At 41.0% G+C, this 15,352-nt stretch overlaps 1 protein-coding gene across 5 annotated transcripts in view; it reads left to right on the forward strand.

Moving 5' to 3' along the window:
* LOC122563577 (AT-rich interaction domain 1Ab) overlaps window positions 1–12,057 on the forward strand; it is a 126,450-nt gene extending 114,393 nt beyond the window's left edge. For all 5 annotated transcript variants that reach the window (XM_043717476.2, XM_043717472.2, XM_043717474.2 and 2 more), the window contains exons 17-20: window positions 250–349; window positions 2,719–3,508; window positions 6,253–6,383; window positions 9,247–12,057. In XM_043717476.2, coding sequence (XP_043573411.1) covers window positions 250–349; window positions 2,719–3,508; window positions 6,253–6,383; window positions 9,247–10,947 — 2,722 coding nt within the window. In that variant the 3' untranslated portion in view covers window positions 10,948–12,057. The remainder of the gene's footprint in view (window positions 1–249; window positions 350–2,718; window positions 3,509–6,252; window positions 6,384–9,246) is intronic.
* The last annotated feature ends 3,295 nt before the right edge of the window (window positions 12,058–15,352 follow it).

The raw sequence follows: 15,352 nt of genomic DNA on the forward strand, positions 1-15,352 counted from the left end.
TGTGTCCATGTGAAGAAATTTCAGCTTGGCATTAAAAGTTTGCAAGTCATCTTAGAGATGTTTTCCTTTCTTTTCTCAAAGCAGAGCATTTACTCTGAACAAAGGTCCACCAGCAGCTCTCCAGTCATAGATTCCCTCCTGAAGCTCCATACCAACTGTTCCAATCAAACGTTTTCACTCTAGGGTCAGAATGCCTGCAGCTACTAAATTTGACATGTTGTCTCTCAACTTTTTCCCATATAATACTAGGCATGATCCTTATGGAAACCAGTATCCTGGACAGGGAGTTCCTGCTGGGCAGTCTTATTCTAACCAGCAACCTGGAATGTTTCCACAGCAGCAGCAACAAGTAAGTGGAATAGGATATTGAGCAGATAACACATTTGGAGCCCTGCCTCCTCCTGATGTTTTGTGGTGACATGACAACCTTAAATGAGTAGCTTCTGATTCTTTAGGAAGGTAGACCTTTGATGAAACCGCTAATTTGAATTGTTTGCAACATTTTTGTGTTCAAGTGCTAACACTTAAATATTGAGAGATGAAAATTCTTGCAAAAACAGAATTTCTCAGGATCTGCATGCAGTCAGACTAACAGTCCCTGACTGCTGTGGTATAAACTGAGCTAGGCTGGAGTAGGATAACAAGAATCTGAATTTGGAAAACTAATTGTTACGTTAATGCAGATATGCTGGATTTTTGTCAGACTTGGGTCTCTCTTTTTCGACCTGTCTGTCATTCTGAAATTCTATAAAATCCGAAGGCAACATAAACCAAGTGATTGACAGACCATCCACAACCTTCAATATTTATTCTCTCCAGTGCTAATGAATAGTGGCAGCAATTTGTATCGTAAGCAAGAAGCATTGCCGCAACTCACCATTGATCCTTCAACAAAATCTTGCAAATCCACAGGCACTAACACCTAGTAACACATGAGCAGGAACTGTATGGGAATGCGAACGTCTGTAAGATTCCTTCCATGTTGCGTGCCGTTCTGACTTGGAACTATACTGCTGTTCCTTTGCTGTTTTTGGGTAAAAAATCCCTTTTTAACAGCATTTTGGGTGTACTAATACCACGTGCACTGCAATAGTTAAAAATGGCAGCCTTCCACCACTTTCTTGGGAGGCAGTTGGGGATAGGCAGCACTGTGCTTATCAGGCAAGTATTACCCATGTTCATCAGTGTGAAACACAAAGTGAGAGTTTTCTCCATGTTGAGCTTCAGATTTCCAGCATCCACAGCTTTTTTTTTCTGCATGATACCAAGACTTCAAATGTAAGTTATGAGGATAGGGTGCAAAAATTTAGTTTGTTTTTCTTGATTTTAAGCAGTTGAAATCTGAATCAAACAAAATGCTGGAGAAACACAGGATTTCTGGCCTCATGTATGGAGGGAGAAACTGATAACATTGAGTTTAATTTCTTCATTTCAGTGTTTACCCTTTTAAAATTGTTCTGAAGGTTGTTTCAGACTTCGAGCATCTGCAACTTTTTGCTTTTATTTGAGGCTGAAATCTGATCTGATAAAAGTATTTTAAATGAGAAAAAGATTCAATAGGATAGTTGTAGAAAAACTCTTAAGTGGGGAAGACTAAAACAAAGGGACAAAGTTTTTAAGTTAAGTCAGTCTTCTAGGAGTGAAATTGAGACACTTCAGTTTCCATTTTTAGTTATCTATCTGTAGCCAAAAATTAATGGGGATAGCTTCTCCCACTCTCAAGTTGTTACCTCTGGCATTCATGAGTTTAAGCTTGGCCCACCCCCTCCTATTTTCAGCTACCTGATTTGCCTTGCAACGTCATCCAAAAGCACAGCATCAGGTTTGACTTACTGACAACATCAGAGATGTACTTTTGATCAAATCATCAAATCTGTGCCGCCTTTATGATTGGTTGGCCTGAATTTTTCAATGGCCAGATAATTGTTTCTGAAGCATTGAAAGGAACTATGCATGAGGATGAGGATCCTGCAGAATTCCCAGTGTATCAGACTCTTAAGAAATTTCCTGGGAAATTGAAGATTCTGCTGGGCAATTTCCTGGGCTCCTCTGAAAGTATCTATTTAAATCTGAAAAAGAGGATGTGACTTCCCTTCCCCCAATTGTTTGCGCTGTAAGGGACCTGTCAGAATGGTTGTGTGCCTCCAGATTTCTTAAGGAACCATGATTGGAATCCCCTGTCAGAAATGCAGTACTGTTTCATTTCGCAAAAATGAAGGAGTACAGTGGCAATCTGCATTGAATGCTACTTCTCAAAGTCTGATGCAATGTCTCCATCTCTAATGTTGTCAACACAGCTCAGTTCACTTGCTAAAACCTTTTGTTTAAGCCTCTTACTTTTTAGATAATTCCTTCCATTTCTGACCATCCCTCCTACATCTATCTTCTGTAAACTTGAAGTTATCTAAACTCTGCTTGCACTAAATCCTGTTCACCACCATCCCTGTGCTCCCTGTCTGACATTATAGCCTGGCCAAGTATTGCTTTTTTTACGCAAATTGTCATCCTGATTTTTTATACTCTCTCTTCCATCTTGCCGCATACCACCTCTAATTTTCTTAATTTCCTGAAAAAAAATTACTCTTGCCTGTTTTTTTGAATATCTGTTATTGTTCCTGCTGGTAGCTGCTTGAGCTGCCCAGAGTTTGTTTTAGTGCCATCTTTATTCTTCATTTGTGGGAGTTCATGGATCCTGAGCACTTTCCTTATTTTTGTCAGAACTTCAAACGCCAGATGGACGGGTCGTATGGACCTCCAGCTAAGCGACATGAAGGTGAAATGTATGGGATGCCATACACAGCCCAGCAATCTCAGCAAGATCTGTATAACCAGTACGGCAATGCTTATCCTGGTTCCGATCGTCGGCCGGTGCAGAATCAATTCCCTTTTCAGTATGGTAGGGAGAGAATGCAAGGTCCCCCTGGCTCAGCCTCACAGCAGCCTGTGCCCCCGCAGATGATGGGCCCATTACAGTCTCCTCCTGAAGGACCACAAGGCACTGTGTGGCCAGGGCGAAATGACATGGCTTACAATTACCCAAATCGGCAAGGCCCTGGTGCCCCACCACAAGCTTCAGGATTTCACAGCATGAATCGTTCTGAAGAGATGATGGGTCCTGATCAGAGAATGAACCATGAAGGACAGTGGGCTTCCCATGTCAACCAACGCCAACCATCGTTCACCCCCTCTGCTCCTCTTCCCCCAATTACAAGGCCATCTCAGTCCACCTACCAAACTCCTCCATCAGTGCCAAACCATCTTTCCCAGGTGTCTAGCCCAGCTCCCATGCCACGACCGTTGGAGAACCGTACCTCACCCAGCAAATCACCATTTCTGCATTCAGGAATGAAGATGCAAAAGGTTGGACCCCCCATTCCTGCATCACATATTTCGGTACCCTCTACACAACCACCACTGATGAGACGAGACATCACCTTTCCTCCTGGTTCAGTAGAAGCATCTCAACCAGTCCTGAAATCTCGGCGGAGGCTCACCACAAAGGATATTGGTAAGTAGTGATAATTGTAACGTTCTGGTAGTTATTAATGTTCAAAGAGCTTAGTGCATTAAACTAGGAATTTAACAGCCCGATCTATGTCTAAATCAAATCGTATTTGTGTGGTCTGTTAACAGGTACATCTAGTCAATCATTTTTTTTTTGAGGCTTGCCAGAATTTGACTCAAGGGACAATGCTAGAGACTGTACTTGGGAGACATTTCAATTAAACTGATCTAAGCTCCTGTATAGGACACTGCTGGTTGGAAATTTGCTATATTTGTACTTTCAAAAGCGAGGTTTTGATAGAAATGCTGTGCATTCTTACCCTTTTGCCTGTGGACGTGTGGAAGTGGGCCTTTTCTGGTTTCACAATTAGTAAGTTATTCTAACGACATGTTTTGAAGTCATCAAAGTTCTGAAATGTCTTTCAGTTTGAATCCCTGAAAATTATCCAGAAATTGATATTTTACCTTACTGGTACAAAATTTCTAAACTGTTCAAATCCGCCTGGTTTTATGAAATAGTTGTGTCAATGCTTTGTTTTGAAATTTAATGGAAATATTTTTGTATTAATGTTTTAAGATTTTTGAGCTTAGTGCAGCATATTTGAATAACAGAATTTTCATTTAACGGCTCACAATTATCGGTGTTGGTGATCTTGGGCGACCTGTTCCTTTGCAGTACCCTGGAATTCTCCTGATCTGCATTAGAAAGAGTGGGTGATTTTTGTGGGGTGCTTTGGATGTATAAATTAAAAGGTGGTGAGGATAATTTTGATTATAAATACTCTGGTGAGCCTGGAATAGTGATTTCAAGCAAAACAGCTAAGTGGCTGCAAGGTAATGCTAGTTTCGTAAGCAGCCCAAAGTACAGCGATCTATCTTGTGTGTTCTGGGAATAGTATTTTGTGCAAGTGGTGAGTTATCACTGGTCAGATTTTTATTTTCTGTTTCACTGAAATGCTTTTAAATGTGAAACGAATTAACTGTTTTGCATTTCTCTGCTTTTAATGCATTTTTAAAAATTTATTGGTGATGTTGCTGTGAAATTGGTGCATCTGCATGACCTTTCTTATAACTTTAAAAAGATGTGGCTGAATGTTTTGTCTGATTCATTCCATTGAGGCATTCACTGCGGGTGAAGAGTCAGAGGTGACTTGATTAAATATAAGATCCTGAGGGGATTTGCCCAAGTGAATGTGGAAAGGGTGTTTCCTCTTGTGAGAAAATCTAGAATGAGGGTTATAGTTGAAAGGATTACGCATTTAAGACAGTATGTGAAGGTGCTGGTGTTGGACTGGGATGGATAAAGTTAAAAATCACAACATCAGGTTATAGTCCCAGCAAGTTTATTTGAAAGCACTAGTTTTTGGAGCGCTGCTCCTTCAACAGATAGCTTTGCTGATTTCTTACTTTGTCCATTTAAGACAGTTGAGGAAAAAGATTTTCTGTGGATCGAGTGTCTTCGGAATTTCCTTCAAAATACAATGCCGAATCTCTCAATGTCTTTAAGGCAGAGGTAGATTCTGGATTACCAAGGGGATCAAAAGGATGTAGAGTTGAAGTTAAAATAGTTCAGCCATGATCTTATTGAATGGCAGAGCAGGCTCGAAGGGCTGAGTGGCCGACTCCTTTTTCATTCTTTGTCAGCTAAATAAGATTAAACAGCAAACTGACCAGATTGATTGCTGCTTAGGGAAGCTTGGCCATGCACTTGCACATAAAGTAAGCAATCAAGTTCAAGATACCGTTAAAATTTACTTCTCTTCGCACAAGCACTTGTGTTTTTGATATTTTAAGAAAAATGGCAATTATGCAGTAAGCTTGGGAACAGGCTTTTGATAAAAAGCAAACGAATGGGACTTTATCATTTTGAAGATCAAGCATAGGCAAGATGGATCCAGTGGATCTAAGATTTTCACATTATGTTGGTCCATGAGCTGCAGCTAGGACTGCATTCCATTAGCAGTACTGCCAGTTAATCACGCATTACTATTTTTATGAAGAAGGTTGAATATGACCTGGAGTTCAGAAAACATATATTGAGTAATATTGTCACATCAAGCTTAGATTTCAATGTGGTGTGGATTATAGGAAGAGGCTCTGATGTTTGAGATGATTTCTTTGGAAGGAAAGAACTTCATTTATTTAGCATCTTAAATAGCCTGCTCTTTGAAATGTAATCAACCCATCCTAGTAAAGGAAGCAGCATAGCAAACTCCCACAAACATCATTGTAATGGTGACCAGATAGGTGTTTTGCTATTGATTGAAGTCATAATTTTAGCTAGCACAGTGGTAATACCACCTGTGCGGATTCTTGAAATATCTCCATAGGATCTTTTGAGTCCACCTGGAAAGAAAGGAGTTCAATTTAAAGTTTCACCTGAAAGATGCACCTCTGACGGTGGAGTGTCAGCCTGTATTCTTGTGCTGAAGTTCTGGAATGGGCCTTGACCCACAAACTTGTGATTCGGAGGCCAGAGTGCTACCAACTGAAGCATGACCGACTGATAGTGTGTGGCAAACCTTGTCAATACAAATAATTTAGTTGTTAATAGAAATAAAGCCAGTAAGGCTATGTATTTGAATGGGGGAGGTGGGAGAGGAAGAAGGATTTTTTAAAAAGTAGATCATTATATTCATTAAAGAACGAGGGAGGAGAAGCATTATCCTATATATACAATGTGTTGTAAATATGATAAGTTGTCCCTGGATTAGGGTTAAAGTAGTATGCTTTGTGTTCCATTCCCAGGCACCCCAGAGGCTTGGCGGGTGATGATGTCCCTTAAATCTGGCCTCCTGGCTGAAAGTACCTGGGCCTTGGATACCATTAATATTTTACTGTACGACGATAGCAGTGTAGCCACTTTCACACTCTCTCAGGTGAGTAACAATAAACAAAACTTGCAAACTGGAATAAAATCTGATCACTCAAGGCAGTATTTAGGATTGAAGACTGACCAGAGTTTGGTTTCTGAAAATTGTGTTTGAACAAAAAAGTATCAATTTTTAGTCTGAGTGCTACTTTCTGATACCTATCTGGATAGTAAACTTCCTGCAATGATGATCCAGCTGATCACTTATTGTCCAGGCATCAAGCTACTCTGGGTGGACTTTTACATTGGTTGGAGCTTGTAGCTGTGCAAGTATGCACACTGCAGTGAGGCAGAGCAGCTTGTGTATGCTTAGAATTTAAAAAAAATGCGTATATTATTCATTCTTGATGTCTTTCTCATCGTGTTTGGAGAAGAGAGACCTGAAGTGTGAGAAAATTTGGTCCTTTTTCAACTTTATGCATTAACATTTAAGCTTAACTTAAAATCATGACCTGACACATGGGAATAATGCTTCCTTAACTTAGTGAAATCTGTGAACTGTAGTAAGACATCAGAAACTCATTGGGATACCACAACACCAGTCTTGGTGGTCAGTGAACCGCCCTTGTGGGAATAATACATTGGAAATGCTGTCATGTGAGACATGGAAGGAAACAGCAGAGGGGCTTTATTTACTAATAAGGAGTAGGCCACCTACGCAGAAATACAACTTGAAATTTAATTTAAAAGGATGGTAAATTCGGGTGTGCACTCCATATATTCTTAACTATTCACAGCAATTACTTTCTTTTTGGTTATTAAAGCTTCAATATTGGCTGTGTTCTACATACAAAATACAAAATCGTCATTTTGAAAAAAATTCATAGTAACGAAGGTTGGGTGAAATGAAATTCCATATTTATTCTGCAGGTCAGTTTATGTTTTGTTTCTTCACAGGATGAAAGAAGTTTAGTAAATTAACTTCCATTTAGATTGGCTTGCTCCATTTATTTGATGGCAAAACTAGCTACATTGAATTTAAAGCACGGGGCAATTGATTTGAGTCACGCTTCTGCAGTGTTTCTGCAAGTTAAATTTTGAAAGTAGCAGATCAAGTTGAGAAGGCTATATGAGATCCTGGCTTTATAATAGACGTGCAAAATGCTTGTCCTTCATCCGGAATGAGGGGCTGATGGGGTCTCAAGCCTGGGGTGTTGATTCTCCTGCTCGAATGCTGCCTGACCTGCTGTGCTTTTACAAGTATGTTGCCAGGGTTGGAGGATTTGAACCAAAGGGAGAGGTTGAAAAGGCTGGGGCTGTTTTCCCGAGAGTGTTGGAGGCTGAGCGGGTGACCTTTTATACAGGTTTATAAAATTGAGGGGCATAGATAGGATAAATAGGCAGTCTTTTTCCTGGGATGGGGGAGTCCATAACTAGAGGGCATAGATTGAGGGTGAAAGGGCAAAGATATAAAAGAGACTGAAGGGGCAACTTTTTCAGAGGGTGATGCATGTATGGAATGAGCTGCCAGAGGAAGTGATGGAGGCTGGTACAATTGCAGCATTTAAAAGGCATCTGGATGGGTATATGAATAGGAACGGTTTGGAGGGATATGGGCTGGGTGCTGGCAAGTGGGACTAGATTAGGTTGGCATATCTGGTTGGCGTGGACGAGTTGGACCGAAGGGTCTGTTTCCATGCTGTACATCTGACTGTTTTCTAAATTGATGTTTAGGACCCCACTGAAGTAATTTCAGTTTTGGATGCCATGTTTTAAGAAGAATATCAAGGCCTCTGAAGCGGTGAAGATGGGTTTTATTGGAATGGTACTGGGATGAAAGGACTTGCATTTGCAGAGTCAGAGAAAGTTGGGTTGTTCTTAATACAAAGTTGAAGATTGATTCGATAGAGGCATAGAGTTGTAAAAACTTTGATAGAGCTGTTATGGATTGACTGTTTCCAGTAGTAGAAGATACAAGATTTCAAACAACTGGCAAAAGAATCAGGCGGAAAAGTAGATACAGTAACAAACTATTAGAAGGCGATGGATTTAGAGCTGAAAAGGGATTTCAGGAGAACAGTGGGAAATGATATTAATTGGATACTTCTTCCTTGGATCCTGAGAGACAGACCAAATGGTCTTCAGGACCGAATGATTCTGTGAACACACATTTGGGCTTGCATGAATACAGGCCACTTGGTTGAAGAAACGCCTGTAAATTTGCACACTAATGCAAATTAGCAGCTTCAGGAAGGGACAGGAAATTGCTAAGATTATAAGAAAACTTCTAAAACAATTAAATTAATATTTGCTGGGCATTAACTACTTGACACCTGCACATGCAATTAATTTGGAAACCTGCCTGTGCACAATCCGACTGACTACGTCCTCGTGTAAAATGTCGATGACAGATGCAAGGGCTGCACTGTGTATGTGCAAAGATGAAGTGTGAATTTGAAAGGGGCTTCACGAGAGCTGGGATGATTGTGTGCCTGGGGAATGGGGAGGCTCACTCCTTGGATTTCACTCCACGAACCAATTTAACTGCATGTGTATGAGTTTAAGTGGTGCATAACGTGAAGACACTGTTGTCAGTGAACATAGCCTATTTTTAAAATAGATTTACTCTACTCTAACTTGTTTGGTTCTGTAATGGTCCCACTTCAGGATTGTTGAAATGGCCATCTCCCCTAGTCCTCAGTTCAGTCAAAAATGCTTCCAGACTTCTTGTGCTGCAGGTGCTGAGAATTGATGGACAAACAAAATGCAGTTCAACTCTGCAGTTTAATTGTTCCAAGACTTAAGTGAACAGGCACAGGACTAGAATTTTGTTTTATTATACTGGAGTCAGTTTAATTTTCACTGGTTTATGCTTGGTCATACTAACCCGTGTTTGATCAATACTTCACCTCTGTTTTATCTTTCCCCAGTTACCTGGATTCTTGGAGCTTCTGGTGGAGTATTTCAGGCGATGCTTGATTGAGATATTTGGAATTCTGAAAGAATATGAGATCGGGGATCCTGGCCAAAAGACGTTGCTGGATCCAGAGCAGTTTGGAAAATTAAAACTGCAGTCAGAGGTTGAGGAGGAGGAAGATGAACATATGATAAGTGAGGAAGAAATGGCAGCTAATATGACCGAGGATACCGATGCCATTGAGAGTACAGAGGAAAATCCCAAGCACATCAGCAAGTTTGATAGACTTCCTGTGAAAATAGTTAGAAAGAGTGACCAATTTGTGGTGGATCGCTCAGATAAATTGGGCAGGGTGCAGGAGTTCGACAGTGGATTGCTACACTGGCAGATTGGGGGAGGTGACACTACAGAACACATCCAAACACACTTTGAGGGTAAAACGCAGGTACTACCACGAAAACGAACAACAACCCATGCAGGATCTGTGAAAAGGCACACAGCTGAGAGCAAAAAAGGGACAACAGAGGGCGAAACTGAGACAACAGCAACGGTTGAGGGGCCTGAGAAAAGCATAACTGCGACTATGGATGATGTTCTGTCAGCTAGGCCTGGCTCTTTGAATAAGGACGCTGTAAATGGCTCAGTAGAGGGGAATATGGAGAACAGCAAGTTTCCTTTTGCTATTCACCAGGCACAAAGTCATAAAAATATCAAAATTCTTGAGGATGAGCCATGCAGCAGGGATGAGGTACCGCTATGTATGATGGCAGACTGGCAGGACTCTTTAGCAAAGCGGTGCATCTGTATATCAAATATTGTCCGCAGCTTGTCTTTTGTGCCTGGGAATGATGCAGAGATGTCAAAGCACCCTGGCTTATTGCTCATCTTAGGCAAGTTGATCCTGCAGCACCATGAACACCCTGAACGGAAACAGGCACCGTTAACATATGAAAAGGAGGATGAGGAGGATGAAGGCGTGAGCTGTGATAGTGATGAGTGGTGGTGGGATTGTTTAGAAGTATTACGGGAAAACACTCTTGTCACATTGGCCAACATTTCTGGGCAGCTGGACCTGTCTCTGTATCCAGAGAGTATCTGCTTGCCAATTCTGGATGGATTGTTGCACTGGGCTGTGTGTCCTGCAGCAGAAGCCCAGGACCCTTTCCCAACGCTAGGTCCCAACGTAATGCTCTCTCCCCAGAGACTTGTCCTGGAGAGCTTATGTAAACTCAGTATCCAGGACAGTAATGTAGACCTGATCCTGGCAACACCACCTTTTAGCCGTCTGGAGAAACTTTATGGGATATTGGTCCGACTCATTGGGGAGCGGAAAAGCCAGGTGTGTCGTGAAATGTGTGTGGTGCTGTTGGCAAACTTGGCACAAGGAGATAGTCTGGCTGCCCGAGCGATCGCAGTTCGAAAGGGAAGCATCAGTAACCTTCTGGGTTTTTTGGAGGATAGCCTTGCTGCCACTCAGCTCCAGCAGAGTCAACCCAGCCTCATGCACTTGCAGACTGCACCTATTGAGCCAACAAGTATGGACATGATGCGCCGGGCAGCTAAGGCCCTACTGGCAATGGCAAAAGTAGAAGAAAACCACTCTGAGTTCACATTGCATGAGGCGCGACTGCTAGATATCTCTGTATCGCCTCTCCTGAACTCTCTGGTTACAAATGTAATTTGTGATGTACTCTTCATGATAGGCCAGTCATGACAGCCGTGGGAACCTTACCGTGTGTGTGCGTGAGTGGAGATCTTTAAATCGACTGTTTCTGTCTTTATTTATGCAAAAACCACCTCTGTTCCCAAAATCTGCCCCCACCCACTCTTAACAATGGAAGGATATTGTAGTCATTTTGATCAAGTACCAGAGGAAAAAGAAACAATGAATGTTTGCTGCCTGTGTAAAAGTCTGAAATTTTTTAACCAAAGTTGCTGTCTCGTTTACAGTGAGTTTGGGAGACTGCCTCATTCCTGGAGGGCCCTGCTTCAAGGTTTTTATGGTAAATTTTGGAAGCTAAGTGACTTGGGAAATCTTTGTGGTTCAGTGCTGTACTCTGAATTATAACTTAACCACTGGAAGGTGGCTCGTCGGAAACTCTGTGTATGCCATGCAGGAGACAGCCTGTGCATTAGACCCTAGACGTATGTAACCTTCGACCAGCTGTAAGCAATGTTTCACATTGAGAAATGCTGGTTTGGCAGCAAACTGTAGTTTTAAAACTTTTTAGTTTACAGTAAACGTGAAAAAGGCTTTTCCCCCTTAAAGTATCATGTGTGTATCTACAACACCCTGACCTCCCCTTGATTGTATGGACTGTCCTCTTTCACTTCTTGACTGGTTTTAAACAGCAGCCTCAGCCCCTGAGCTGTGATTGTATATAGAAGTTGTACAATGCACATACCCTCAGAGTTGGTTGTTTTTTTCCTTCTCTCGTAGAATGAGGTTTACAATTTTCATGGTCAAGCGAGAAGTGACGATAGCTTTTATTTCCATCGGCCATATCCTGCGAGGGTAATGTACAAGTTTCTGTATGTATAAAGTTGTGCTCTAGTTCAAGGAGAGCAACAGATCACGTTTTTCCTTTATAATCAAGGTGTGGAAAAAAGTTTAGGTTCAGTTGAAGCTCACAAAAATGATGAAGAAACACAACTTGAGATTTTTCAGTGCTATGAAATCTGCATATTTGTATTTCAGACAATGTAGCTAAAACTTGATGTAAATTCCTCCTTTTTCCTTTGGCTTAATGAATATCATTTATTCAGTATGAAATCTTTATACTATATGTTCCACGTGTTAAGAATAAATGTACATTAAATCTTGGTAAGAGCTGTGGAGGTTTTCGTTCATTTTTGCAGTCTATAGAAATGTACAATGGAAACCATAAGTGCAAATCAAGATAGTTTATATGTATATCTGCAGTCCTCAATTTTCCTAGTGTATATGTATATGTTTGGAATTTGAATGCTTAAGCTTGACTATTGCAATGGTATAAAGAGCCTGACACACAGATTAACTACTTGACCAAGAAGTACTAATGTACATGTAATGTATCTGGAGTGGAAGGCAGACACCTGACACAAGAGGTCCAGTATTTATGTTGCATACTGATTCTGGACTGCATGTATTGGTTTGCTCCACTTGCTTACCATTATCTGGTTGACCATACTATAGCACTCCAGTGTTTGAGTATAATCTGGAGAAGCAGTGGGCTAAACAAGTGATTTGCCAAACCTTTGGAGAGTGTTCATAAATGCTACATGCAAAAAATAATTAGCAACAAATCCATTAATGGACCAGATGCTGAAGTGAACAGATGTGTTTTCAAGTTCTCTGTGAGCAGGATTACACCATTGAAAGAACTGTTAGATATTTGGTGAGGTTGCCATCTGGCTCAGTTGTGCAGCTTTCCATAGTGAAATAGCCTACTGACATTTATTATCCAAGGTCATTACTGAAGAATGGCCATTTGAAAATACAGATCCAATGCATCAACAAAGGTCAAAGAGATTGATTAACAAGTCATTACAATTGTTGAACTTAAATTCTGTTCATACATCAAGTATAGCATTGTCACATTTTGAATTATAAGTGAATCTACTGCATATCTGTATCCAAGAGGAACTGTTCCCAGATCCTTGTTTAGTAATGCCAATGGCAGTAATTGTTTTTAAAATATTTTTCTTTGCTTCTGAATGATTCAGTTGTATTCGTTCGTGTTGAGTGGTTACTCTCCAACAAACTCTTTTTTGGATAGGGTGTCAGAGCTGAGTCAAATCATATCAGCACCTGGTGACTGCGCATATGTTTTGATGTGGGACCTCAGACAACACTGAAATGGGAGCTCTGGCTGATTATTGGTCTCTTTGATATGGCCATTGTCATCTCTACGCTGCCACCTTGGTTGAGGTAGCTAACAAAGCATAAGGACTGCTGAAATTGTTCTGTTTTCCAGATTTGGCTTTTCACTAGCTGAAAAGAAAACACCATGTCCTCCTAGAATTGGGCACGAGGTGAAATATTGAATGACCACTACTCATGGATTCAGTATTATTGCTGTAAGATTTGGGGTAAAGAATTAAAATTTAAATAATAATTAATTTTGTTGGCTTTAGGTCCAAATTCTGCAGGAGGTATCTGCAAGCTTGAGCTTCCCAGTATGGACTCTTCCTTTGTTGCTACTGTCCAGTATAGACTCTGCTCTCCATGTGAAATATGGTTATTGTTAGTGCAGATAATGTCATGATGATTTGAAATCGCAAGACATGTGTTGCTAATTTTCATGTTGTTTCCTTTCCCCTTGCATCTCCTTCCAGTACTTAAACTGAACCACAACAATCAGAAAGGTCTGGCTTGTACAGACACCTCAGGTGCTGCTGTTGCTGTCAGCACTGTAACTTCATTCTGCTTCACAGCATCTAACCTGAACTGAATTCCACCAGGTTCACTTGACTCCAGACCTCATTACAGGCTTAATCCGAAAGCAGACATCTGAGTTGCAGAGGGGACACAAGACTCCTTTCAACATCAAAGCAGCATTTGATGTTGCCCAAACCATTCCTACAAAGGGTCATGAGGCTTAGTTACCTAGTAATTGTGTCTTTATAAACAGCATTTGGACACAGTTGCAAGAAACAAACATGAACAGCCTATCTCGAGCATTTTGATGGAATAGTGGCATACTTGTCAAGGTTTGTGGAATTACCTACTGATCCAGTAACTCCACCCAACATCAATTAGAAAACCACGCAACACATTGGATGCTCCCAGGTCCATGAAGGTGATAGCTACAAACATAAGGGATGCTTATTTGATTTGGTAAGGGACAGGCAATAAATGCTGTCAGGCAGTGACGACGATGTCCTACGAGTGAATTAAATAAAAGTTGATTCATTTTGAATCTAGAGTGTGGTGCTGGAAAAGCACAGCAGGTCAGGCAGCATCCGAGGATCAGAAGAATCAACCTTTTGGGCATAAGCCCTTCATCATTCATTTTTAGTGCCAATTTTCACCTTGGGCATAGTCTTTGGGATAGTTCCTTTGAGGGAGATGTATTCTTTTACAAATAACAGTCACGTTTGTGCAAAGTCTATGTAACATGTTCTTGCAGAAGGTGGAAGCCTTATTTGGAAAGTTCTACATTCTACTGGATTGTATTGACCAGCTTTAAAACAGTGAAGGGTAGGATGCAGTAATGGAGCAACATTGTATTGTTACAGTTCTCTGCGTTTTAGTATGATTGTGGCTGACCTGTTTCCATAACTCCACTTGTCATCTACTCCCTGATTTCCTGAGATGCCAAATAGCTTGCTTTCTCGGCCTTGGAAAGCTTCATGACTGAATATATTCATATTCTTCACTTGCTAGAGATTAAAAATCTTAAATATGTTCAATGACAGAGCATTAACAATTTGTTTAATATATCCCATGTCCTGAGATTGTGACACATGTGCATACTACCATGTTCCCCAGTGGAGGAAGCAACTCTTGGTCTTCTCTACATAAGCCCTTTCAAGGTTTTGTAACTGTAATGAGATTATCTTTTATTCTTCAAAATCCCAGATGTGTCCAGTTTAGCTGCCCTGCCATTGGGATGGGTGGGTAGTTGTGTAATGATTCAAATTTTTTAAATTTGACCTATTTTTTCAATCAATCTGTTCACACTTCTGGAGCAGTTGGGACTTTAACTCAGATCATCTAGTCCAGGGTTGGGACAGTACCATTGCATCACAAGAGGGCTCCTCTCAATCCAAGAAGCCTGAATTGTATCCCCTCCAAAGCTTCGTATCGGAGACCAAAACCTTGTAATCCTCATCTGGTTTTACTAAAACCCTGTCTGCTATAGCAAGACTTCCATGCAGTTGTATTTTTGTGCCCTTGCAATAAAAGCCACACTTTTAGAATACTGCGTAAATTCTGATTATCCTTCTATAGGACGGATGTCAAACTTGAGATGGTGCAGAAAAGATTTACAAGGATATAGTTGGGACTGGAGGGTTTAAGTTACAGGGAGAGGCTGAATACTCAGGAACTTTTGGAGGCTGAGGGGTTGACCTTTTCGATGCTTATAAAATTATGAGGGGCATGGATAGGGTAAATAGCCAAGGGTGGGGGGAAT

The sequence above is a fragment of the Chiloscyllium plagiosum genome, unplaced genomic scaffold (genome assembly GCF_037043375.1).
Source record: "Chiloscyllium plagiosum isolate Xiang-an unplaced genomic scaffold, Cpla_swu_hap1 HiC_scaffold_30, whole genome shotgun sequence".
Taxonomy (NCBI): Eukaryota; Metazoa; Chordata; class Chondrichthyes; order Orectolobiformes; family Hemiscylliidae; genus Chiloscyllium; species Chiloscyllium plagiosum.